Source organism: Gymnoscopelus microlampas (assembly GCF_963454915.1).
Source record: "Gymnoscopelus microlampas genome assembly, chromosome: 20".
Classification (NCBI taxonomy): domain Eukaryota; kingdom Metazoa; phylum Chordata; class Actinopteri; order Myctophiformes; family Myctophidae; genus Gymnoscopelus; species Gymnoscopelus microlampas.
Window position 1 is genome coordinate 9,524,096 of NC_139957.1, and position 27,475 is coordinate 9,551,570.

Consider the following 27,475-nt stretch of genomic DNA (forward strand, 5'->3'; position numbering starts at 1 on the left):
TGGACTATATCCTCTCCAAAGGCCTAATGGCTCATCCACTTCATTGCCGAGTGCTTTTGGACTCAATGGAGCAGCGCCGTAGAGACACTCTCGTGGATGGCGAACAAACATGCATGTTGCGTGTGCGTGTGTGTGTGTGTGTGTGTGTGTGTGTGTGTGTGTGTGTGTGTGTGTGTGTGTGTGTGTGTGTGTGTGTGTGTGTGTGTGTGTGTGTGTGTGTGTGTGTGTGTGTGTGTGTGTGTGTGTGTGTGTGTGTGTGTGTGTGTGTGTGCAGTGGTGGAAAAAGTACTCAATGTTTTTACTTAAATGAACGTATCAATACTGCAATGTAGAAATAAATACTCTGTAAAAGTCTGGAATTCTAAATTTACTTGAGTAAAAGTACAAAAGTATTGGTATCAAAATGTACTTAAAGTACCAAAAGCGGAAAGTGCTCATTATGCAGAATGTCCCATTTCACAAGTTTTCGAATGTATACATTTTGAAAATAGCCGATCTACAAGCTCACAATGCGTCGCATCGCGACACATTGTGAGCTTGTAGATCTGCTATTTTCAAAATGGACGAAATGTATATGGGGCTTAAGTGGTACTTGAGTAAATGTACTTAGTTACTCTACATCACTGTGTGTGTGTGAGTGTGTACGTGCGTGCGTCCGTGCGTGCGTGTCAGAGAGAGACAGAACAGGCGTCAGAAAGAGGAAGACAGACGTGTGTTTGCACGCGCGCGCACGCGTAACACATAAAGAGAGAGAGACGGATAGAGACTTGTGTGACCTTGCCCCGGCCCCCCACCCCCCGCCCCCCCCCCCCCCCCGGACCAGACCCCAGAAGCTGCTCTTACGATTGTTGCCGTGAACGGGGCATCTCTCTCCTCCTCCTCCTCCTCCTCCTCTTCCTAGCCGCTTGCAGAAGAGGAGAACAGACAGAAGGAGGCTACGGGCAGGAGAGAGAGAGAGAGGAGAGAGCGCGGGGGGGGGGGGGGTAGAGAGGGGGGGGGAAGCGCTCTGCGCCGCGGGAGAGGACGACGACGACGAGAGAGAGAAAGATAGAAAGACAAGAGCAGAGCAGAGAAGAGGAGGCTATAACAGAAACGAACCTGCCTTTATCCGATGCCCTCCAGAGGAAGAGCGGTTCTGCATCTTGCGTGAAACTATGTGCTCTCCTTCTCTCTGAGATATGTGCAGATATGCATATCAGGGCCGTGCCGTGGCATGTGTGACTATATACAGCATGCTTTTTGTGCATGTTGTTTTTGTTTTTGTGTCGGTGCGTGCGTGTGTGTGTGTGTGTGTGTGTGTGTGTGTGTGGGTGGGTGGGTGTACGTTGATTCGTGACCCCGGGGGGGGGGCAAAATTCATGTATTTAAACCATTCAAACCCGGGGGAACGCATCTGTGTGAGCACTTTATCCATGTTGTATACTTTGGGCTATTCAAAAATAGCAGATATACAAGCTCATAGCGCGGCACCGAGTGCCGCGCTATGAGCTTGTATATCTGCTATTTTTTTGAAAAATCACGAACATTTGTGCAACTCTTTGAATGCGTATATTTTTTGGAAACGACGTGCTTAACTCGAATCTTTGCTTCATGGGGGGTCCCTGGAACAAAATATTTTGAGATGGGGGTCCGCTGCCAAAATACATATCATTTTGGGGGTCCTTGACATGAAAACGTTTGAGAACCACTGATATTATAGCAACAATAGTCTTTCAGAAAACCAACCTCAGGTCTTAAAGGGTTAACCGTTGCTTGAAGACGAGGTGTGTGTGTGTGTGTGTGTGTGTGTGTGTGTGTGTGTGTGTGTGTGTTTGTGTTATCGTGTGTTGGAGCGGGGTTGCGCTGCGCTTCCACTCCATGTAAAGCCCCGACTTATACTTCATCGTGCGACGGAGTCGCGCGGCCGAAATAGCCAATTCGACGAGCTCTCGACGCGGTGCACGCGCGGACCCGTGGTGGGCTTGTAGATCTGCTGTTAGCATAGTGTGTGCGTACAGTGTGTGTGTCCTTTACTGCATTGGTTCTCAAAGTGGGGTCCGTGGCGTGGACCCCCAGGGGTCCTTGGGGGGTTACCAGGGGGTCCCCAGCAAAATGTGTAAATAAAGAGTCACAATCTTATATCCATATTTTATACTTTGGCTATTCAAAAATAGCAGATCTACAAGCTCATAGCGCGGCACCGAGTGCCGCGCTATGAGCTTGTAGATCTGCTATTTTTGAAAAATAATGTTTTTTTTTGCAAATCTTTGAATATATATTTTAAAGACAATATTAACCACTCCTTTGCTGACCCATGCCGGTTAGTCGTTACTCTTTGTGTGGCCTGCCCTTTACTGTATCCACTGGCCCCTGTACAGGGGCCCTGATGAAGAGAGAGAGAGAGAGAATATACGCATCTCTGACCTGTCTCGCTCGGTCCCCTGTATCTGCATCTCTCTCTCTCTCTTTCTCTCGCTCGCTCTCTCTCTCTGAGAGTTTAACTTCCTTTTTTGTGTGTGTTTGTTTTCATTTATTTATTTCAATCTTAACCCTGTCTCCTCTCGCCCCCCCCCCCCCCCCCCGTTCCTTCTGTTCTTTTTACTTTCTTTCTTTCTTTCTTTTTTCCCACGTCCTTTTCTCTCTCTCTCTCTCTCTCTCCCTCCCTCTCTCTCTCTCATCCTCTATTTCTATCTCTCCTCTCCTCTGCTGATCCCTCTGGCTGATCCTCAAAGGGAAGCGGAGAGGGAGTGAGTGGGACTTAAAAGAGAGAGAAGCGCCGCGCTCTACCCGGCAAGGTCGTCCCTCGCATCGGCTGAAACGCTGGGCGAGGAAAAAGGAGAGGGAGAGGAGAGAAGAGAAAAAACAAAAAACGGAACGCGCGGGGAGGGGGGGGGGGGGGGGGGTTCTCCCTTCTCCTTTCTTCTCTCTTCCACCTCTCTGCTCCTCTCTCTTCTCTCTCTCCCCGTCACTCCGGAGACGTTTGATATCTCACTTTCCTCTCTATCCCTTCAGCGGCCCGCTTGGCTCTCTGAAGGACTCTGAAACGAAACTCGTATAAAGCCCCCCTGAGCTACCATGTTATACCCTTGTTGCCGTCCTCTTTCTCTCTATCTCTCTCTCTCTCTTGTCTCTCTGTTGCTTCTTTTTTTTCTTTCTCTCTCCTTTCTCTTGTCTTCAAACGAAACCATCACCCGGTAATGTTTTCTGGCTGCAGAGCAGCCAGGGGAGGACATGGAGGAAAAAAAGAAAACGTAGTGAAGAATGTCGACTGACACCCACGTTTTTTTACCGATGCCTACTGTATAGACTGGAGCACTTTTCCCCCTCACTTTGATGGGGCCGTACTGCAGTGGTGGAAAAAAGTGCTAAAATTCTTTACTTACATAAAAGTACCAATACTGCGATATAAAAATACTCCGTTACAAGTAAACGTCCAGAATTCTAAATTTACTTGATTAAAAGTACAAAAGTATCGGCGTCAAAATGTATTTAAAGTACCAAAAGTAAAAGTTCTAAAGTGTGTGTGTGTGTGTGTGTGTGTGTGTGTGTGTGTGTGTGTGTGTGTGTGTGTGTGTGTGTGTGTGTGTGTGTGTGTGTGTGTGTGTGTGTGTGTGTGTGTGTGTGTGTGTGTGTGTGTGTGTCATTATTTTGTACCTGTATATCGAATGAAATTGTCAAAAATGTTCACAACTCATTTGGGTCAATATTACAGAATCTTCTTTTAACATTGTTTTCAGATCAGTTGGTCACACAATATGCGGTAGATATTGTATGGAGCTATAATTTGCCATAATACTTAACACCCCAGTGTGCCATTAGTGCTTATTCTGTTTATATCTTAATAAAAGAGTCAATGCAGAGGGTGAACAGCCTCGTCAAACTAATGGCAAATCTTTAAAAAGGGTAACACAATGCTACCGTTTGTCAAGCTAAATCACAATAGAATATACTACCGTCAGCACACACCAGAGATGTTATGCCAGACAGAAAGCCAGACTCATACAGTGGTGGAAAGTAACTAAGTACATTTACTTAAGTCAAATTTTGAGGTATCTGTGCTTTACTTGAGTATTTCCAATTTCCAATACTGTTACTTCTACTCCACTACATCTCAGAGGCACACCAGAGCTGTTATGCCAGACAGAAAGCCAGACTCATACATACTTTCAATTGTAAGTGTTTTGATTCAAGTGTCTATGGTCTGGATTTGATCATGGATTCCTCCATGTTAGCCTTAACAGGGTTTCCTGTAGGTATAGGGGTGGCTATGAGGTCGCTGTGATCAAACAAAGAGTCAAGTGGGATCAGGCTGGGCTTAGGTCCATGTCTCTGGGATAGCACTGAGGAGAATTGTGCAATTAGCTCTGCTGAGATCTGGATCAATCCCATACGGCCGTCCCCTGTGGGATTTCTTAACAATTTTTACAGAAGACATCAAACGCTTCTCCTGGGCTAACATTGCAGATAGTTATCCCTCCGTGAGGCTTCAGGCCACCCTATTTTCTCCCCTGCATTTTCATCACTTCAGCTGTATTTAACACTGAAATAGTGGACTGTTGGCCGTGGTGGGGAAAAAGTACTCAAATGATTTACTTAAGTAAAAGTACCGATACTGCATTGTAGAAGTACTCTGTAACAAGTAAAAGTCCAGAATTAAAAATGTACTTGAGTTAAAGTACAAAAGTATTGGCATCAAAATGTACTTAAAGTACTAAAAGCACAAGTACTAAAGTATTAGAAATTAGCAGATCTGCAAGCTCACAACTTTGTGAGCTTGTAGATCGGCTATTTTCAAACAGCCAAGGTATAAAATAGGGCTGAAGTGGTTAAAGGTAGAGTAAGTGATATTTTTTTTGGTTAAAACAAAAAGTATTTTGTTAAAAGGTTAAAACACTATATTCTGATAGTAATCATTGCTATAGAGTGTTTTTTCAGTAACAGATGTCTCCCTGTCTCTCCAGCTCTTTAATAAACAGAAAATACATTTTCCGGTAGGTGTCAGAATCTCAGCCAATCAGGAGAAAGTACACATTTTTAAGCTTAATTTGTATAGTGTTCCAGTTCCAATTTTGTCTGCTCATTTCTTAGTGTCATCACTTCCAATTTCACTTGTTTAATCTGTATCCTGATTGAGTTCTCTGTCCTGGTTGGATACAATTGGAAATGAAACTGAAACTGAAACGAAAATGCATTTTCTGTTTAATAAAGAGGTGGAGAGACAAGCAGACTCCTAATACTGAACAAACACTCTATAGCAATGAGTACTATCAGAATATAGAGCTATTTAACACTTATTTTAACCAAAGAAAATCACTTACCCTACCTTAACGCATGTTTCATAATATAATAATGTACATCTGAAAAGTAACTACTAACTAAAGTGTTGCGACTACTCCACTACATCTGAGATGAGATGTAGTGATCTGAGATGTAGTGGAGTAGAAGTAAAAGTAAAAGGAAATATACCTCAAAATTATACTTAAGTACACTACCTACTTAACTAAGTACCTAAGTAACTAAGTACTTAAGTAAATGTACTGTACTTAGTTACTTTACACCACTGACTGTAGGTGATGCACAGGAGGAATTTGCACTAAATCGGTCCTATTGATTCTCAGACCAAATTAACAGGATAAGCTGCTGTTGTTGTTGTTAAGGTGTGGGTTCTTAAAAAAAGTATAAGAATGCTCCACTAAAACACGACACAGAAGAAGGACACTTGCAGCAATAAAATACATTTGGGCCGTGTTGGTGTTCTTCTTTTTCCGTAATAGCACAAGAGATTAGATTAGACTGTTATCAGACCTAGCATCACATTCCAACAAGTGCTCTATCAAGGACGGCCTCTTCCTTTACCCAGGTTACGACACAGCTTATCTGGCTCATAATGGGGTTTCAACTTTGCAAGCGACTTCCCATCAGACGCTTGGCTCTGCAGTTTGCTGTCTGTTATTTTAAGATTTCTTTGGCTGTTTAAAAATAGCAGATCTACAAGCTCGTAGCGCGGCACTCGTGCGCTAATCTTGAAGATGTGTGCAAATCTTTGAATATATATATATTTTTTACGTGAACATTTTGTAACACATGTTACAACTTCTGGGGGGTCCCTGGAACAACATATTTTGAGATGTGGGTCCATGGCCAAATAAATGTCATTTTGGGCGTCCTTGACATGAAAAAAGTTTGAGAACCACTGATATTACAGCAACATGCGTTTTTTTTTTAAAAACTGTTTGCATTTAGAAGACCCCAGAAGCAAAGATTTGAGTTACAAATGTTCGTTTTTAAAAATATATATATTCAAAGATTTGCACAAAATGTCCACGATTTTCCCCCAAAAAATAGCAGATCTACAAGCTCATAGCGAGCTTGTATATCTGCTATCTTTGAATAGCCGAAGAAATCTAAAATGACAGATGCTTTCCCGGCTTGAATGGGTTAAGCCTGTAGAATGGTGAAATCCTTTTTTTCTCCCCCTGATTTCTCTTTCTTTGTGTTTTGTTCCTCAACCTTCACCATTTTTCTCTAGCCGATCTCGTCCCTCGTACTTCCCTTCTCGCTTCTTTACCTCTTGTTTACGTGATTGTTGTGCCCTGCCCATGGGATAAGTTGGATACATCTTCCCACAGAAAAAAACCTGCTGCATTGCATAAAAGAATGGAGTGGGCACCATCATCTCTCTGCCCGCAAAGCAGATTTAGGAGCCCAGACAAATCAACACAGAAAGACAGTTTTAGGCTGCATTGCACTAACGTTTCTGCATTTGCCTCTACAGGCTATGTCCGTGTGTGTGTGTGTGTGTGTGTGTGTGTGTGTGTGTGTGTGTGTGTGTGTGTGTGTGTGTGTGTGCGTGTGCGTGCGTGCGTGCGTGCGCGCGCGCGCGCGTGCGTGTGCACTTTATGTTTTTAGAAGCCCTTGAATTTGTATTAGATTACGTTTTAGTTTGGGGGAAACAATGTCTACTGTCACAGTCAGAAATGTGCTGCATGATTCCCATTAGTAATCAACGGTGGGCGGTGCTGTTTCATTTGTACCAGGTGGTCTGTGTTTATTGCACAGGCCATCTTTGTAAATGTAGCTCAGTTGAAGCTAGGGTTGGGATCCGTAAACCGGATGATCCGGATCCAACATTGAGGAACCATTTGGTGCCACGGGCACCTAAAGGATCCCAACCCTAGTTAAAGGTGCAATCCGTATACCAGTAATGGTCCTACCCGACCACAGGGTCTAATTGGAGCAGGGAGTGCACCTCCAACCACCACAGTTATGTTAGCATACTACTCTACCGTACAGATTGCAAGTTGCAGCTTTAAATGCTGACATTAACTTACATCAAGTCTCTATGCACTTGTTTAACAAAAGACTCGACTTTTTGGTAGCAAGAAAAACTTAGCAACTGGTGAGGTAGATTAATGGTTGTCAATACACATACTGATGACAATAAAGAAACAAAATGGACAATAGTTTGCATTTACAGGCGCTGTCCATAGTGTTCCTCATGCGACCTCAGAGACGCACGACCGCCTTCCGTTTTCTGAGACGTGTCTTCTTTCTACGCTGTTTAATGTAGAGGCGACACGACTGTTGGTGTCGAGAGGACACAAAAGGGGGAGACGGAATGTGTTTAGTTTCTTTGCAGACTCCGTCTGCGAGCCTTTGCAAGGACTGCCAATTGCACTGCATCCGTACACAATGGCTGACAGTTCAGGAACCTCCCTCATGCTTATCAAAAGCTGCATGCAGTGCGAGTTGTATGCAATTGGATTTGTTCAGTGACCCTGCACCGTAAAATCTGGAGTGTTCATTTAACTCGGAGAGAATGCATTTTGTACACTCTCTGAGCTACACATGGATAAATTAACGCTGAGGATTTTACTGTGCGGGACCTGAGTTCAATCTGAGCCTCTTTTATTATCCATATCTCTCCCTCATCATCGTCATTATCATCATCAACCTGGTGACTGCGCTTTGGTTTTGGAGACGAGGACATAACAGGGGATTTTGGTAGCTAGCTACAACATAGTGTAATTTCATCTTCTATACTGCCATTGTTTATGCAATATGTTATTTTTCTATGTGTGTTCTATGCTGGCTAATCGGCGTGCACAGTACTAGTATATACGGTATGTTTTACTAACGTCTCAACATTAGGGATGTAACAATAATGTCGATATCGCAATAACAAAAATGTCAATATTATCCAGGGCTTGTGACGGCTTCATTTTGTTTTAACGGCAGCGGAGTAAGGAAAGTGAAGCGGCTTCTACTTCGTGGTGACTCTTTCGCTTGGTTATTTAGCTAAACGTCTTAACTCGTTATTGTTGTTGGCCGAACAACACAGCCTTACCATTTAGCATAGCAGCTAACTTAGCTTTAGTCAAACAGCGCTGCCAGCTCTGTACCAAAGAGACACAGGATAAAGTGGCACAAAGCCTCAAACAAGCAGAGTGCATCTCATTCCTCACATTAATCATAGCATCTCTGTTCTGAGCATTGTCATAACAAGTGAACAATTGGAACATCATTTGTATTTTTTATTTAATCGTAAATATCATATTGTGGTCGTGATATTATCATATCGCATGCGTTTTTGGTATCATTAACTCGCATCCCTATTAACTTGGGTGCCAAAACCGGAGATTCACGGTTTTGCAAAGACACCCGTCAAGTGCCATAACCGGGAATCTCCGTGAGGCTTTTTTCCCCCTTTTTCCCCCCCTACAAGGAGCGGGCTTGCGCAACTTGGGAATCACCCACGGTACCTCTTAAATGGAAGGGACAGATGGATCACCGTGGCAAAAAAAACTCCCTTCCGTCCGCTCCCATTCTATCTCCTTGATAAAAACCTCCAGATCTCCTTAACTTTTTACAGCGGAGAAAAAGGAGCCATTTTCGATGCGCGATCACTCCGCAATGGCGACTCGCGTGAGAGATGTTATTGTTCCAGGCGTTAGCCTGGACCATCCACTGTCGTACACGCATCCATACTTTACAAGAGTGCTCGTCGTGCATTCTACAGCTCTAAACAGCGCAGCGTAAACGCCATGAATGCCAGCACTAGATGTACCCTGTTTTAACCCATTAAGACCTGGAACTGTGTCATTTTTAGATTTGAGCTAAAAAGCATTATTTTACACTTTGGCTATTCAAAAATAGCAGATCTACAAGCTCATAGCGCGGCACCGAGTGCCGCGCTATGAGCTTGTAGATCTGCTATTTTTGAAAAATCGTGAAAATGTGTGCAAATCTTTGAATATATATATTTTTAAAGCAAACATTTTTAACTCAAATCTTTGCTTCAGGGGGTCCCTGGAACAACATATTTTGATGGGGGTCCGCGGTCAAATACATATAATTCTGGGGGTCCTTGACATGAAAAAGATTGAGCACCACTGATATAGAAACATACGTTTTTCAGAAAACTGTTGAGATTTAGGAGACATGTAGAATCGGCTTCAGGTCTCAATGGGTTAATAAACCTCTGGCACCGAATGAGTTAAGCAGTGAACGTTGTCTGTTGGCGACCTGATTTCGGACGAGAGTGGTTATTGTGCAGAAAGCGTCTGGAAAAGCTGGTTCTATCACGCCAAAACCTCAACAATAAGAGCTACCACTGTAGCTCATATTGTCAGAGAAGCCCTTATCCAGTCACTGAGGGAGAAACAGACCTATACAGTACTGTATGTACTTGCAGCACTATCAGCCAAAACACACCATTCCCATCTTTATCTCTCAGTTTAGTAATGACGAGTGCTTACAATTGAGTCCTTATCTTCTCTACTGTCACTGATATTGCACTGTCATACTCTCGTTTCACTCACGTGAAACGCAAACGAATAATCAACGCTTCGTCATCGCCATCCACCTGAGTCACTGGGGATAATCTCTTGGGTTGATGAAGTCATACGGAGCTTTGTCACTGTGTGTGTGTGTGTGTGTGTGTGTGTGTGTGTGTGTGTGTGTGTGTGTGTGTGTGTGTGTGTGTGTGTGTGTGTGTGTGTGTGTGTGTGTGTGTGTGTGTGTGTGTGTGTGTGTGTGTGTGTGTGTGTGTGTGTGTGTGTGCACGTGCGTGCGTGCGTGTTTGTTTGCTTACATGTGTGCATGTGCTCTCTCTTTTGTAAATATGTCATACAGAAGTGTTTCAGTGGGTCGCGAATCGATTAAATATCCTGTCTTTTTTTTACAATATTTGTATTATTTTGAAACATCTTCAAAATAAAAAATACATACAGATGTGCCATTTCAAAACTTCAAATGTCCTGCCATCGCCAAGACAGTAAATTTTCAGGGGATTCCCAGGGCAATAAGAGGGACAAAGAAGGGCATTTAAAATGCTGAATTATTTTGATGATCACTGCTTTTATGATGCTAATTAATTTGAGCAACTGGTCAAGGACCTCTTCAAATCACCTTTCGCCTCATAATGAGTCTGACACCTTCTTCAACACACATTCTTTTGTTCTCATGTATATGGATGTCTGTTGAAGGGAAAAACGGGGGTGTGTAGTGACAACTTCTTTTCAGGGGCAAAACAGTGCCTTTTTAAGGGCAGAACAGGGAGGAAAAAAATGCATTTTCAGGGCACTTTCAGGGAAAGAACAGTAACGTGTGAAGTTTTGAAGTGGCACATCTGTATTGTTGTGATGTATCTTATAAGATTACATACTGTAGTACACCTTACAGTACAACAGTGCATTGCATTTTAATAGAAGTTTCACCACAATACCACTCCCATAAGTTAATGATTAATTTAACAGGGAACTATTTACCCTCGATGATAAGTAATACTGAAGCATGTTAGAACCGTCCTCGGAACCTGTGGTTTAAATCAGTTGTTAACAAACCTTTTGTTCCCAAGTCACACCAAAGGGCAAGTCAAAAATCTCAAGGCACACCTGTATTCATATCTGTGCAAAATAGCCTCTAAAACCCAAATACCACCATATAAAAGTACTCTGTTACATTACATTACATTACATTACATTACAGTCATTTAGCAGACGCTTTTATCCAAAGTGACTTACAATAAGTGCATTCAACATAGGTTGGGAAACAAAACTACTAATCACCAGAAGTCTTAAGTGCATTTTCTGCTAAAACAGGCCTGTTAGTAAAAGGCCTGTGTTCAAAATGTTACTTGAGTAAAAGTACAAAAGGCATCTAAATATACTTAAAGTACCAAAAGTAAAAGTACTACAATGTTTGAAAATAGTCGATCTACAAGCTCTCAACGCGTCGCGATGCGACGCGTTGTGAGCTTGTAGATCGGCTATATTCAAACAGCCTAGGTATAAAATAGGGCTAGAGTGGTTAATTTATGTTGTATAATGTAATGATTTATATATGCAAAGTAACTAGTAACTAAAGGGTTCAAATAAATGTAGTGGAGTAAAAGTACAATATTTGCCTCTGAGGTGTAGTGGAGTAGAAGTAAAAGTATTGGAAATTGGAAATACTAAGTAAAGTACGAATACCTCAAAATTGTACTTAAGTAAATCTACTTAGTTACTTTCCACCACTGCTAACCACCAAGGTTCGTACTTTGACTTTCTTTTTTGTTTGTTTTTTGCGTTTGCAAATCACTCTCCTCTGTGTTTTCATATCACTTATATGATCAATATGTACATGTCATGCAGGTATTGGTTGTTAATTGTTTTAATCCCATTGTGTCCCAGTGGGCTGTCATAATCTGCTAAAATGTGGCCTTGCACATTTTAAGACGTGTGGGCTAATCTCCACTCTCAGCCTGGCTTTGAGAGACCGGATCTGACACTAACCTCAAGCGCAGTTTTCCCTGGTTTGTTCTAACGCATCGCACACATTTCCTTTGCATAATGTACTTATTTTGCCTAAATATAAACGTCTTGTTTCATAGCTTTTGACCGTCGGTGTCACCCAGGCCGGGGTCATCGGATGTTTGGTCCACTGTCAGCCGTGTTAACCCATTAAGACCTGGAACTGTGTCATTTTTTGATTTGAGCTAAAAAGCACTTACACTTTGGGCTATTCAAAAATAGCAGATATACAAGCTCATAGCGCGGCACCGAGTGCCGCGCTATGAGCTTGTAGATCTGCTATTTTTGAAAAATCGTGAAAATGTGTGCAAATCTTTGAATATATATATTTTTAAAGCGAACATTTTTAAGTCAAATCTTTGCTTCCGGGGGGTCCCTGGAACAAGATATTTTGATGGGGGTCCGTGGCCAAATACATATCATTTTGGGGGTCCTTGACATGAAAAAGATTGAGCACCACTGATATAGAAACATATGTTTTTCAGAAAACAGTTGGAATTTAGGAGACATGTAGAATCGGCTTCAGGTCTCAATGGGTTAACAACCGATGTCAGAGGCACCTCAAACGTTTTTCTCTCTCGGCAGACATTAGGAGCCCCGGTGACTAATAATCGGTCCACATTCAAATGGGTGTTTTTCGAAAGCGTGCCATTAGAATGACAAATGCGGGCGCGCTGCTTGCATTTGTTCGCGGCGTCCGCACACTGCCATGAAATGAGTGATGAGTGCATCAATTTACCGTGGAAACGTCTGTGTTTTGTGTGTTCTCTCCGTCGGCATTTCCATCTGAATGATACGCCGCGGCTATTCTTAGATCTGTGGGTGGGTAGATGATGGGCATCATTTAGATTTCCACTTTTGAAAAGGCCTCCTCTCCACGCTTGCTGTATAAGCCACTTTGAATCGACCATTGTTGACGCACAGAGAAATGCACAGTCTAATGGTAATTATCGGCACAAAGCTTACTGTAGTGTGCTGCTGGAATAGTGGCTCTGGTGCTCTTGAAAAAGGGAGAAAAAAATGGTTGTTTGAAAGGCAAACAGATTTCTGACAGTTTGCGTGGCTTTTCTGTGTGGAAAGCTGCGACATGTTTTTATTCATATGCCCAAAACTGTTACTTTTCGGAATTCGAATGGAGATGATAAGAGGTTTCTGCCCGACGATATTGTACAAAATGTAAGGGGGTGGCAGTAACTCAAGGAGGTGGAGAGAGGCTGCTTGGGCTATGTGAAGATTCCCAGTTCGATACCAGGTTCCCCCTGGGTTAGTGTTGAAGTGTACTCGAGCAAGACACTGAACATGTTGCTGCACTACATGGTTTTGCTCTGCTTTTCGGTGAGTGAGTGTGTGTGTGGATGGGTGAACGTGATGCACATTCTTTGGCTATTCAAAAATAGCAGATGTACAAGCTCATAGCGCGGCACCGAGTGCCGCGCTATGAGCTTGTAGATCTGCGATTATCTTTGAACATTTGTGCACATCTTTGAATATATATATTTTTTAAAGCGATCATTTTTAACTCCAATGTTTGCTTCTGAGGGGTCCCTGGAACCAAATATTTTGGAGGCCAAATACATATCATTTTGGGGGTTCTTGACATGAAAAATGTTTGAGAAGCACTGATATTATAGCAACAGTTTTCAAAAAACTGTTGCTATAATGGATTTAGAAGACATTTGTGGAATCCCCAGAAGCAAAGTCAGCAAGTCAGTAAGAACACTTCCCAGGAACATGAAGAATTTCAAATGAAACAGAGGAGCGTCCAGCTCGTACACATTGGTGTTTTTTTAACACTATAACTCCCCCAGAGGAGAGGTACTTGTTCCTGATAAACCTCTCTGGCAGTGTTGCCAAGTCGGCTTATTACAAGTGACTTTGGGCTTGTTTTTCTGTAAAGTCGCTTGTAAATATTGTTTGCGTTTTTTGGGCTTGTTTCCTAATGTTTTTTTTTTTTCGTGTGTGTGTGTGTGTGTGTGTGTGTGTGTGTGTGTGTGTGTGTGTGTGTGTGTGTGTGTGTGTGTGTGTGTGTGTGTGTGTGTGTGTGTGTGTGTGTGTGTGTGTGTGTGTGTGTGTGTGTGTGTGTGTGTGTGTGTGTGTGTGTGTGTGTGTGTGTGTGATCTGCGGCCTAGTCACTTATTTTGGGCTTATTTTTGTATACCTGGGTTTGCTTATTTTCTTGCAAAATCTGGCAACACAGGGCAGAGAGTTGAGACAGAGTCCAGTCACTGTGTTAGACGGCCCCCCCCCCTTCCCATCAGAGGCACGGCCCAGTTCATGGTTTTGCTGACCCCTGACGGGTCATCATAATTTCCCAAAAGCCTTCGTGGTTTGAGGCCGTGCCGCAGATGATGCAATCCTGTACCACACCCCCCACACCCCCGCTCCTCCCACCACCTGTGTCATTTAACCACTTAAAAGGTGTTTGCTGTAACTTAAATGATATTGTTTTGGTTAAAATGAAAATACTTTTTGTTAAAAGGTTAAAGCTCTCTATATTATGATAGTAATCATTGCTATAGAGTGTATAGAGCGTGCTCTTTTAGACAATTTTATTTACTAGCTTAAATGTTATAGTGTTTATCAGTTCCAATCACCTTGAAGCCCTATTTTCAAAAACTGCTAAAATAGACAACTTTGTTGGGAGCTTGGGGATGGATTATTTTGGGGACAATAAGTCTTGAAAATCTTTGAAAATGTTCACCTATAATGACATGGCCAGGCAAGGGACGCCAGGTTGAAAGTGGTCAAACATGATAAACGTTGGTAGCATTACTTAAATGATTCTTGCATCATGGCTACGAGTGTGCAACCGCCTTCCTTTCCATTTCCATGGCGGTCAGCACCTCCCCTGCACTGCCTGTGTTATCCTGTAAATCCTTCGGAACAGGAACATCTGCGTTAATACCCCGACTGCCTTTTTGAAAACGAGAAGTAGCAAATACTTCCTCCTGACGGTGTGGAAAGACGTTCTAAATCCGGTTGGCTGAGGGATACGGCAGGAGAATCATGGCTCTGACTCAATGATGTGTTTCACCTTTAAATGCGTACGGTACATATCCACCCAACCAAATGACCCCGTTTATTTCAACATCATGCGCTGTGTCATCCGCGTAAAGAAACGGCCGCCCCCAGGGGCCGCACCACAACATATATGCATGACCTTTGACCTTGCGACATAATGTTGCGATGATTCACACTATTTACACGAGGCATGCTTGCTTGCTTAGCCTCCGTAAACGGCAGTCACTTCCAAACGCTGCGATTTAAAATGACACAAAAAGCACTCCTAAACACCGCGTCACCACCGTGCGTAAGCACCGCGACCAGGAGCGAGATAGAAATAGAGCGGGGAAGCATATAAAAAAGGGGTCCTTAACCCATTGAGACCTGAAGCCGATTCTACATGTCTCCTAAATCTCAACAGTTTTCTGAAAAACGTATGTTTCTATATCAGTGGTGCTCAATCTTTTTCATGTCAAGGACCCCCAAAATTATATGTATTTGGCCGCGGACCCCCATCAAAATATGTTGTTCCAGGGACCCCCCAGAAGCAAAGATTTGAGTTAAAAATGTTCTCTTTAAAAATATATATATTCAAAGGTTTGCACACATTTTCACCATTTTTCAAAAATAGCCCAAAGTGTAAAATAATGCTTTTTAGCTCAAATCTAAAAATGACACAGGTCTTAATGGGTTAAAATGAGCATTAAAATGCCCAAGGAGAGGTTCTAAATACCTCTAATATGCCCTCCCCCCTGGGTTTCCCCTCATCCCTCATTCATTCTATGACCCAGAGCAGAGGAAATACAAGGGAACGACTGCTTCGGTCGGTTAGTCACCGAAGAGCCGGAGAAGCAGCCGTTTTCCTGATTAAGCCGGCACCGCGCTAATGACAACCGAACGCGGCTAGCTGTACGCTGCAGGAGTGGAAAGGATGTCAAAGGAATAGCTGAGCGAATGGAAGGGAAAGACGAACAAGCCGAGGGCACAAGATTCTCTCTGTTTTTTTTTTTTCTTTTTTACCAAGCAACTTAGTGTACGGACAGTGACGAACTAAAAGTATAACAGTGTCTTTAGGTGAAAGAGCAGCTACTGATTAGGAACATTTTTTGCACCTGTGCTGATTACCAATATCCCCTGCACCTGTTAAAGGCCTTTGAAGTGTGCTCCCTTTGTCAGATGTATTGTACTTGAGCGTCACGGCGTGAGAAAATAGGTGATCTACAAGCTCACAGATGCATCGTGAGCTGGAAGATTACCTATTTTTGGTGCTCGACACCGGCTCGCAAACAATGTATAAACCGGGGGTTAATGTGCCGGTGGGGTATTGGCTTCCTGTGTCCGCTCTACAGCCCACAGTTGTTCCCCACAAGACCTGCGACTCACACGGTGGCCAGAGAGCAGTGTCCCACACACAGTGCAGAATGACTTCCTATTTAGTGTTCCTTCATTTAACCGGGACGCATCTGTGTCATTTTTTGATTTCTTTGGCTATTAACCCATTAAGACCTGGAACTGTGTCATTTTTAGATTTGAGCTAAAAGGCATTAATTTACAATTTGGGCTATTCAAAAATAGCAGATATACAAGCTCATAGCGCGGCACCGAGTGCCGCGCTACGAGCTTGTAGATCTGCTATTTTTGAAAAATCGTGAAAATGTGTGCAAATCTTTGAATATATATATATATATATATTTAAAGCGAACATTTTTAACTCAAATCGTTGCTTCTGGGGGGTCCCTGGAACAAAATATTTTGATGGGGGTCCGTGGCCAAATACATATCATTTTGGGGGTCCTTGACATGAAAAAGATTGAGCACCACTGATATAGAAACATACGTTTGAGATTTAGGAGACATGTAGAATCGGCTTCAGGTCTCAATGGTTTAAAAAAATAACAGATTTACAAGCTCGTAGCGCGGCACCAAGTGCCGCGCTACGAGCTTGTAGATCTGCTATTTTTGAAAAATCTTGAAAATGTGTGCAAAAAAAAATTGAGATGGGGCTCCATGGCCAATTACATATCATTTTGGGCGTCCTTGACATGAAAGCGTTTGAGAACCACTGATGTAGCAACATAGGTGTTTTTAAAAAAAAAACTGTTAGGATTAGAGGACATTTTGGAGAATATATGAATATATATATAGAGTATATATAATATGTTTTAGTTTGTTTATGTATCATGGTCGTCCTATTTGCTCCATTCAGCGCCCTGGGAGGCTCCTCCGCACTTCACATCCCAGCGTTCCCCGGTGGCGGCTGCCTCATCGACTACGTCCCTCAAGTGTGCTCGCTGCTCACCAACAAGGTAAAAAGAAAAGTCCTCGCCAGCCACAGCCTGTATTCTTTTCTGTGCTGCATTGATTGTGTGTGTGTGTGTGTGTGTGTGTGTGTGTGTGTGTGTGTGCGTGTGTTGTGTATTTCTCTCTGCAGATGAGTTGATGTTTGCCTTCGTGTCAGGGTCTCTCAGTTCATTCCTCCATTTATTAGTTTTCTTCTTTTTCATGTCTAGCTGCTCTTTATTACCGCGAGTAGCACCGTGTAAGAACAATTCTCACAGTGTTTCTCTCTCTCTCTCTCTCTCCCCGTGTGTGGGGGTGTGCGCATCTGTTGTCGCACAATTCAAGTTTCACGTTGTGCTCAAGTTTAACTTGGCCTTGATAACGGCAACGCTCGAATTCCCTCAAGAACATTTTGTTGTCGAGCCATTGCGCGGCTTGTGTGTGCGCGCACGCACGCACGCACGCACGCACTCACAAACGTGCCCCCTTGTTCGCCAGCATATCCGCAAGACGTGGGCGTACCGGGCTATAACCTCCTCCGCGGGGCCGTCTATGAGCGCCGCATTGGACTGCTGCAGGTTTGACAGGTAGAGAGAGAGGGAACGCATGCAGGCGGTGGATTTGAGTCGCCCATCCCCCCCCCCCACACCCCATCCCTCTCACCCATACCTGCAGCACACACATCCCCTCCGTCTCGCCCCTCCCCCCTGCTGGAGCGGTTGTGCCACAGCTGGCTGTGTGGCTCCTGCTGTTGGCACTCTGGTGTCCCTGCCTGACCCCCCGCCAAAGCCTCATGAGCCGTCTGAACGCAGGCAGGAGGCAGTGGTGGGGAAAAAAAGTACTCGAATGTTTTACTTAAGTAAACGTATCGATACTGCGATGTAGAAGTGCTCTGTTACAATTGGAAGTCCGGAATTCAAAATTGACTTGAGTAAAAGTACAAAAGTATTGGTATCGAAATGTACTTAAAGTACCAAAAGTAAAAGATCTACAAGCTCACTACGCGTTGCGATGCGACGCGTAGTGAGCTTGTAGATTTCAAATAGCCAAGGTATAGAATAAGGCTAAAGTGGTTAATGTATGTTTTATAATGTGTAATAATTTATATCTGCAAAGTAACTAGTAACTAAAGTACAATATTTACCTTTGAGATGTAGTGGAGTAGTAAGTAAAAGTAAAGACAATTGGACAATACTACGGTAAAGTAAGAAAGTGCCTCAAAATTGCACTTAAGTGCAGTACTTGAGTAAATGTACTTAGTTACTTTACACCGCTGGTGTACAATCTCCTTTGGCAGCCGAACGTGCCACTCCTCCAGATCTCCTGCCACAGGCTGCTCACCTGCGCCGCGGTCAGAACGGCGGCCACGCCCTGGCCCTGAGAACACACACACACACACACACACACACACACACACACACACACACACACACACACACACACACACACACACACACACACACACACACACACACAGACAAAAGGAGAAGGAGGGCTTTTGCTTATAGTGGCATTTTGTCAGTGGTGGGAAAAAGCACTCCAATTCTTTACTTAAGTAAAAAAAAAAAGTACCAATACTGTAACATACTTGGTTTGTTTTTTGACAGCCACTTCAGCTGATTGGTGAGAAGAGTTAAGTGTCCGACAAGAGGGAAGGAAGCGGACACGGACCAGTATATGACATACCAGACATATTTGTTAGCACAGTACTGTGACTATTTGCAGAGAGTGGCTGATTATGACGTTTCCTCCAGGACATTGGCATTCTCATAACAGTGCAGTGAGCACCGGGGTTTGTCACAAACAGCTGGGAGATTTATATGCAAAAAAAAAAAACGTGCTTAGGGGTCTAGAGGTCCTCTCAAACGAATCATTAACTTTTTAAGTTTATATTCGATATGTTTCTTCCAATACAGGTTTTACAGTTCATGTGAAAATATGTCAGACACCATTTCATCATTGATTTAGCAGTCGCTCATGATGAAACTGTGAAGCCTTGGAGAGGGTGTGGGCGACTGTGACAAAGAAGACATTTCTTCACTAGCACAGCAGGAAGCACTTCCGGCCCGTGTTGCATCACTCTCCCCTGAGGGCCAGGGTTGCCAGATCTGCTTATTATAATGTCCCCGCAAATATTTTATTTGAAAATAGCCGATCTACAAGCTCACAACGCGTCGCATCGCGACGCGTTGTGAGCTTGTAGATCTGCTATTTTCAAATAGCTGATGTATTATGTTAAAGTGCTCGTGTGGCCCAATAGTCGCTTCTTTTGGGCTGGTTTTCCTAGACATGGTTGCTTGTTTCTCTCACAGAATCTGGCAACACTGCTGAGGACACACACGCGCGCACTCACGCACACACACACACACACACACACACACAAGGAATGGAGGTGCGGGTGGTTGAATACCTGTGGAACAAGCTCTCCTATCTTTCATCGCTCAGAATTCCAGGCAGCCATTAGAGTGACTCCGTTCCCTGTAACTGACAGTGGGGGATAGGATAGGATAGGATAGGATAGGATAGGATAGGATAGGAGAGGAGAGGGGAAACCCAATAGTCTGGCACATGCCTGACAAGCGAGTCTCTGGTTCAATTCCCCGACCATTTGCTGCATGTCACCCCCCGTGCACTCTCTCCTTGTTTCCTGTCTGTCTCTCTCCATTGTATACAGTAATATATGAAATAACTGCTCAGAAACAGCCCCCAAAATAAAAAAAAATAGAAAAAGAAGATAGGATATGAAAAGGGCATGTGACTTCCTTTCTTGGTGTGGTTAAATTAGTTCAGTGGTCCACAGTTCCCTTACTACAGGCAAACACACACACACACACACACACACACACACACACACACACACACACACACACTGTGTCACAGTGACTAAACAAACCTCCCAAGTGCCTCTTTAGTATATGGCCCTGCTACTTACAGGTAGCTAAATTGTCTCCCCCTCCTACTGTACTATGTAAACAAGGAGTCTGAGTCACTGTGTGCGTGCGTGCGTGTTCGCGTGTGCGGGTGTGCGTGTCTGTGTGTGTGTGCGTGTGTCACTACGTTTAAGTGCCCTTGCGGAGACGAGACCAGTCACAAAATATGTGTAACAGAGATTACCACTTTCTCCTTTCATAAAGTGCCGTCATTCATAAATCTAGGTGGTTGGAATGAGTAATCCCAACCATAGGTTGAGTAGGTAAAGAAAGAGAATTGCCTGCTCTGACGGTGATAGGAGTTTGCGTTGTCCCCCTGAAACCCGATTTGTACTTTGTCGCGTGACGCTGGTGCGCGCCGAAAATGGCAGTAATGCCGCTTTCTAAGCATCGCTAAACATCGTGCGGTTGACAGCCATGTGTCTTGGCTCCTCCTGTTATACAAATGACATGGAGTCAATCCCTGGAAGCAAGTTTACCAACAAACAACACTGCTCTGCATGTCAGTGTGTGTGTCGAGACGTTCCTTAATAGCCACTCCCCCAGGAATTCAGACTTGTGAAAGCTTGCATGATTGAAGCGCAATGCCGTGGTACAAACTATGAGACCTGCATGCTTTCCCAAACACACCATTCCGTCTCATTTCGGTCTTAATTTGCAGTTGAACCTAGTGGAGGCCTAATTTCACACAACCCACGGGAAATTCCCACAATTGTGCATGATTGGGGGTAGGATTTCCACATGGCTGCACATTGCTCACCATGCCCACTCGTTTAACCCGTTAAGACCGGTAACGCATCTGTGTCACTTTAGGATGTATTTGGCTATTCAAAAATAGCAGATATACAAGCCCGAGTGCCGCGCTACGAGCTTGTAGATCTGCTATTTATTGGAAAAATCATGACAATGTGAGCGAATCTTTGGATATATATATTTTTAAAGTGAATTTGTAACTCAAATCTTTTCTTCTGGGGGGGTCCCTGGAACAAAATATTTTACAAATATTCGCTTTAAAAAAGATTTGCACACATTTTCAGGATTTAAAAACAAAATGCATTTTAATTGCATGACACAGATGTGTTCCCGCTCTTAATGGGTTAAATGGTTTTAATAGATTGCTGGTATTCTGAATGCCGAGGTGCAACCACTGTATACTTTAGTCGGTGGTTTGGATATTTCTGGGTTTCCCTGGCACGGCCCTGCTGCCATGCCGTATCAGCATCCTACTATAGTGTGTTCTAGGCTAGGTGAATGTAGCCGGTCACCTTCACGGTGAAGGCTGGCTGGCTGGCCGGCCGGCTGGCTGTCTACAGAGATGACCAGAGGCCTTCTCACCTGCCCAGGACGCTCAGTGGTCGAGTGGGCCTCCAGCTTCTCTTTTTTTAGGACTTAAAGATAATGGATAAACACACCTGGCAACACGCACTAACCCGTGTTGGCCGTTTGTACATGAGAGTACATAAGAGTGTGTGTGTGTGTGTGTTGTGTTTACTTACTTTCTTTTTTTCAGTGCATTCAAAAGCCCTTTTTATTATATTGTGTTTTTTGCTCGGTGTTTAACTTTGTTTAGTTTTTCCTTCCTTTTTACTGAAGTTCAAATGTGCTTTTATAATGTGTTTCCTTTGCTTAATGTTTATGCAAAGCACATTGAATGGCCTTATCGTTGAAATTTTTCTATACAAATAAACTTGCCTTGCCTTGCCTAGGACTCTCCAAAATCGGTGCTCGGTATCGGACCCTTAAAAGTCTTAAACCACACCACCTCTCTGTTTGGTTCTGTCCAGGTGCAGTACGTCATCCAGGGCTATCACAAGAGGAGAGAGTACATTGCGGCCTTCCTCAGCCACTTTGGAATGTGAGTCGACCAGCAAGGACTTTGTTCTCCACTGAGGGAACACAAAAATACATAAATGTTATCGTGCCATATAGTTTGACTATCACTGTGTGTATGTGCCAAAGTGGACAGGACACAGTTTCTCTATCCCTCACTGTGTGTGTGTGTGTGTGTGTGTGTGTGTGTGTGTGTGTGTGTGTGTGTGTGTGTGTGTGTGTGTGTGTGTGTGTGTGTGTGTGTGTGTGTGTGTGTGTGTGTGTGTGTGTGCGCGTTCGTGCTGTTTTCAGGGGGGTGGTGGAGTATGATGCAGAGGGATTCACAAAGCTCACCCTTCTACTCATGTGGAAAGACTTTTGCTTTCTAGTCCATGGTACGTATTTGTCTCAGAATAACACACACACACACACACTCCAACTTTCTCTCTTTCTCTTCCGCACATTCAAAACATTTGCACAAACTTTCAGTTTCATTTATCTGCCCAGATTATATCTGCTGCCATGCTTTCATTTTCATTATTATGTTGCGCTTTCTCTCTCTCTCTCTCTCTCTCTCTCTCTTTCTCTCTCTCTCTCTCTCTCTCTCTCTCTCTCTCTCTCTCTCTCTCTCTCTCTCTCAATTCCAATGCCAAAGTATAACACAACGCATAACAAGTCGCAGAACAGCAACATTACATTACATAACTAACACTGAAAACAAGTGAATAACTAACACTGAAAACAAGTGAATAACTAACACTGAAAACAAGTGAATAACTAACACTGAAAACAAGTGAATAACTAACACTGAAAACAAGTGAATAACTAACACTGAAAACAAGTGAATAACTAACACTGAAACAATCTCTCCCTCCCGTCAGTGGACCTCCCACTGTACTTCCCCAGGGACCAGCCCACGCTGACCTTCCAGTCGGTGTACCACTTCACCAGCAGCGGTCAGCTGTACTCGCAGGTGCAGAAGTCGTACCCCTACAGCCCGCGCTGGGACGGCAACGAAATGGCCAAGAGGGCCAAGTAAGTGGACGTTTAGCACCGGAGCGTGCCCCCCACCAAGATGGGTGGGCCGCGAACACTTTGCGAGATTTTGAAGTGGGCCCCTGGTCCAGAAGAGGTTGAGAAACACTGGTCTAAAACGTCATGTCACCATTAACATTCAGGGTTACGGTTTTGTAAAAAAATAGCTCTATTTCAGCGGTTGTCCTGCGGAAGTTGCAAAGGGTTAACATCTGTGGTGCTTTCAATTAACCTGAACAGATGTTCGGATTGTCATGAAACTTGTTGGGAATAATCAGTAGTCTGCCCGCGAAGAGACCATTAACATTTGGGTGAAAAATCCTCATACATCAACATCATATCTCAGAGAAAGAGAGAGAGAGAGAGATGTAGAACAGGAGATGTTTGTGCGAACGTGGTTCATCTGCATTGTGGCTCTATCTGTACTTTTACTGTCCATGCTAATCCATGGGCATGGCTAAATGAACGTTCTGTGGGGGTGGGGGAGCACACAACGTGGCATTAGTTGCGTTTAGACACCTTGTGACCGTGTCGAGGGGGAAAAGGAGATGGCCAAGTATAGACCCCTGAGGGATACCAGTTTAAGTGGTTAAAGGTTTCAGTTTTACAACACATTAAAAGTATTTATCATGGTCCTTCTAGCCTGCTCCAACGCTCCTGATTTCGTGTCTAGAGGGGCGGGTGTATAGAGGCGCAGAGAGACTGCGCCTGATCCCATTGGTTCACCGATCTGTCCGTCAACCCCCGCCCCGTTAACACAACATTACGGGCGACGCCCACTGCACTCTGGTTGGTTGGGGAAATCCCACTTCCTTAGACCCAGGACAGGCTATGGTTGGTCCAGGCTTTTCTTTTTTAGCAAAACTAAACAATAAAAGCCTGGAGATCGAGGCTATGGTCCTTCAAACGTGGATTAAAAGTTTTAACTGAAAAATCCACTCCAGTGATCCATGGCAGGATTTTTTCTCTCTGATTTCTAAAGCCTTTTCAACTGCAATGAAAAAGAAATATTTGCCTGCGAGTGTCGCTGTTGAGGGATTTTGACTGTCAATCATCGCCTCTGCGTGTATATGCTTAGAAACAGTTGAGTTATATTTTAATTATTATTCAGTGTCTCTCCCTCTCTCTTTTTTTTCTCTCTCTCTGTTTCTCTGTCTCTCTCCCAGGGCATACTTCAAGACCTTCATCCCTCAATTTCAAGAGGGAGCCTTTGCCAATGGGAAACTGTAGTGCTCACTAGCATAATGTCATGCTTGGAGAGGTGCCTGTGTGTGTGTGTGTGTGTGTGTGTGTGGGTGTGTGTATGTGTATGTTTGTGATTTTTACTGTACTGTAACGGTACAGAGAGGAGGATGAAGGTGTGCTTATCGCACACGGACTCTCTGTGAACTCCATTTTCTATTTTGCTTAAATTACACCTCAATTTTGTTTAACAATGGCTTGCAGAGAGCGAGCTGCCTCGTGTGCGTTCTGAAACGTCTAAAAAGTGTAGCCTCCAAATCCCACTCGCACACACAGTGAACCTCAATGGCCAAACCTCAGACATGTAATAATGTATGGTTTCTCACTGGCTGCCAGCAACCAGGAACGGGGCCCTCGTTTTGGCAGGGCAGGAAACTCCAAATGCTTCGGCTAGTCTCTTAGAATACATGTTAATATGGTGTGCGATAACCTGTACTACAGTGTCTCTCTCTCTCTCTCTGACCAAAGGCTCTATGCACGGCAGCCATAATGGAAAGAAATTGGGCCCCGTCCTTACTTCCTTAACAGGTGTTACCAATGATACTAATGAAGGCTCTGTTCCATTTAGTGGCAAACTTTTAAATTTCAAGGACCCTCATAACTCTGAAAGAGCACAAATGGAACCAAATGGACCCTTACGCCGTAAGGGTCCATTTGGTTCCATTTGTACACTCTCAGAGTTACACACCTGTAAAGGGCCATTTGGAACCCCCTCAAGGAACCATGAGGGTCCCTGGACCGCACTTTGTGACCCGCTGGTGTAGCAGAGTGTCTCCAGTGAGCCAACATGCACAATATCAGCACCCTGACTCTGTTTGTCTAGTCTCGCGTTACCAGACTGTTGCCTCCCACAATTTTCAAATGTTTCCAGCATACTCGGAAGCTCTGATCATGATTAGAATATAAACCGGATGTGGAGCCTCCTCTCCATTTCCATTTCGTCTTTACAGTCGCGCAAATTTATCCTAATATAAATACAAATCATCTAAGTATACATAGCTTGCTGCTTAGCAGAAATGGAAATTAAAAAGTAAAGTGTATAGATATTTTAAAAGATATTTTCGTGAACGGAAGTGCCAGTTTCCTCTCTCGGATTTTGGGAGTTGTAGTTCCAGACTCTATATAGCATTCAGAGATTGTGGAATAGTTGTCTGGCTACGCGAGACTACTGTTTGACCAGAATGGAACAGAGCCTTCATTAGTATCATTGGTAACACCTGTGAAGGAAGTATGAAGAGGCCCTATTTCTTTCCAATATGGCGGCTGTGCATAGAGCCTGTCACCAGCTTTGTCTCTTGCCAATGACGGTTGTCCTACAAGCATTCAAATGACAGAGCCAGGCTCACGGCACTCAACTTCAGAGACGCATGCATGGTTATTTGTTGTTATGTAAAATATATGTAAAGCCTAAACTACATGTAAATCGCAGTGATCTCCTGCGGGGTCAGTGCAAGAAAGCTGTCTACTATTGCTTTGCTTCTCATTCATGTGAAAATACCGGCCAACCACACATACAAGGAAGAGAGGCCACTCCATGTTGGAAACACAGTACCTTAGGTGTAATATCGTTCTCTTTAAAAAAAAAAGCTGTGATGTCATTGGGTTGACATATTGAGTGTACTGTACGTTACTGAAGGGGGGGGGGGGGGGGGGGGGGATTGCCTTCAGTCATATTTTTGTTTCATCTCTGTCCAGATAATAAACCTTGAAGTGATATTCTGTCGATGACCAGGTGTTCTCTTTTCCTTTCCCCGTCTTGAGATGTCTCATCGCTCTGTTTCGGGGCATCAGCGTCAGTTTGATATTCCATGCCTTCAGAGAAGCCAGCATTTATGCCTCCTAATGTGGTTGTATATATATATATATATATTGTTTTTTTTAAGGAGCCACAGCGGGGGAAGGGGCTGTGTGTGTGTGTGTGTGTGTGTGTGTTGTATTACTATACTTGTGAGGGCCACTAGCATAGTACAATTAGAGAAATCGTGAGGACATTTATTTCTGGTCCACACAAAAGTTAGGCTTACAATTAATTGAAATATTCAGGTTAGGATTAGGCAATTGGGGTTGGTTTTAGGGTTAAAGTTGCACAGCGGTGTAGCGCACCGAAAACAGCGGTTGTTCGCGCTCACAGCACGGCGCAGCGCATATATACATGTGTGCTGTTTTCGGCTTTATTGTATAAAAATGGCCCCCAACATATTCTTTAATGGTGTTCATAAAATCACTGTCCAAAAACGTTGATGTCCTCACAAGTATAGTGATACAAACGTATGTGTGTGTGTGTGTGCGTGTGCCAGTGCACGTGCATGCGTGTGTGTGTGTGTGTGTGTGTGTGCATGAGTGAGGGAGAGAAGGAGAGGAGAGTGCAGTGCTTCCTTGTTTTCATCATTAAACATGAGGGTCATAGTTAGGGGTCTCTCCTGGCCTGAGGGACAGCCCTTTGCTATATTTATTGTGGGTAATGCAGCGGCCTGTCAAGTCTAATTGGGAACTATAGGGTGAATGTATCTGGGGCATTTAATAGCATCAAGGCTCTTAATAAAATAATTAAAAAAGGGCAAGATTCTTTTTTGTCTTTCCCACTGCCCCGCTCCATGTTCTGTGCGCTAACCTTCACCGACCTGCTTTAAAAAATATTGCCGGCCAGGGGATGCTCTTTTTTTCTCTCGTTTTTTTTTTAGGGTGTCAAAGGATGGGGATGGGGATGACGGGTAGCATCTTTAATGAATGCCTGAATGATTTAAAAAAAACAAAACAATAGTCTACTCGAGACACCATAACTGTAGTGGATGTAACTCAAAAGAGTTATGTAATCATAAAGCACTATAAATCAATTCCATTTTAATCCGCCACTTCAATAGTGATCAAGACATTGGAGTGACAGTGTCATTTAAAGCGGGACTACATACAGTACATACCTACGCACAGACGTTGACGTTGACCCGGGTTGACGTACGCCCTTTAAATCAGCGGTAAACAATTCCCTCCATGTATCTGAACTCGTGTCACTTTTTGCCGCACTTAACCACTTGATCCCAAGTGCCCCAATCCTGGCCATGTCATAATAGGCGAACATTCGGCGAAAACAGCAGATCTACAAGCTTGTAGATTACCCATTTTCAGTGAAGAGATTTGGTGTAGAGGGGGGGAAAAAGCAGGGGACCAAGTACCAGTATAGATTTCTAAACCCAAAACCCCCAAAAAAAACCTGCCACTGTGTGGGACTAAACACAAAAACAACATATCAATGTCACTAACAAGACACGCCACAACGTGCAGAATTACTACGCGCAGTCTGTAGGCCACTTCATACTGCTCAGCACACATCTGCCCCCTCGCAGCATAATTAATTGCGGCCAACACAAACTCACAACATTACAGTCGGCCATGTTGTTCCTTAGC

The 27,475-nt window shown here is 43.7% G+C and overlaps 1 protein-coding gene across 1 annotated transcript in view; it reads left to right on the top strand.

The window, feature by feature from the left end:
• babam2 (BRISC and BRCA1 A complex member 2) overlaps nt 1–24,696 on the top strand; it is a 126,802-nt gene extending 102,106 nt beyond the window's left edge. The window contains exons 8-12 of the mRNA XM_084045254.1: nt 16,984–17,083; nt 21,772–21,842; nt 22,109–22,191; nt 22,678–22,831; nt 23,998–24,696. Coding sequence (XP_083901380.1) covers nt 16,984–17,083; nt 21,772–21,842; nt 22,109–22,191; nt 22,678–22,831; nt 23,998–24,061 — 472 coding nt within the window. The 3' untranslated portion in view covers nt 24,062–24,696. The remainder of the gene's footprint in view (nt 1–16,983; nt 17,084–21,771; nt 21,843–22,108; nt 22,192–22,677; nt 22,832–23,997) is intronic.
• The last annotated feature ends 2,779 nt before the right edge of the window (nt 24,697–27,475 follow it).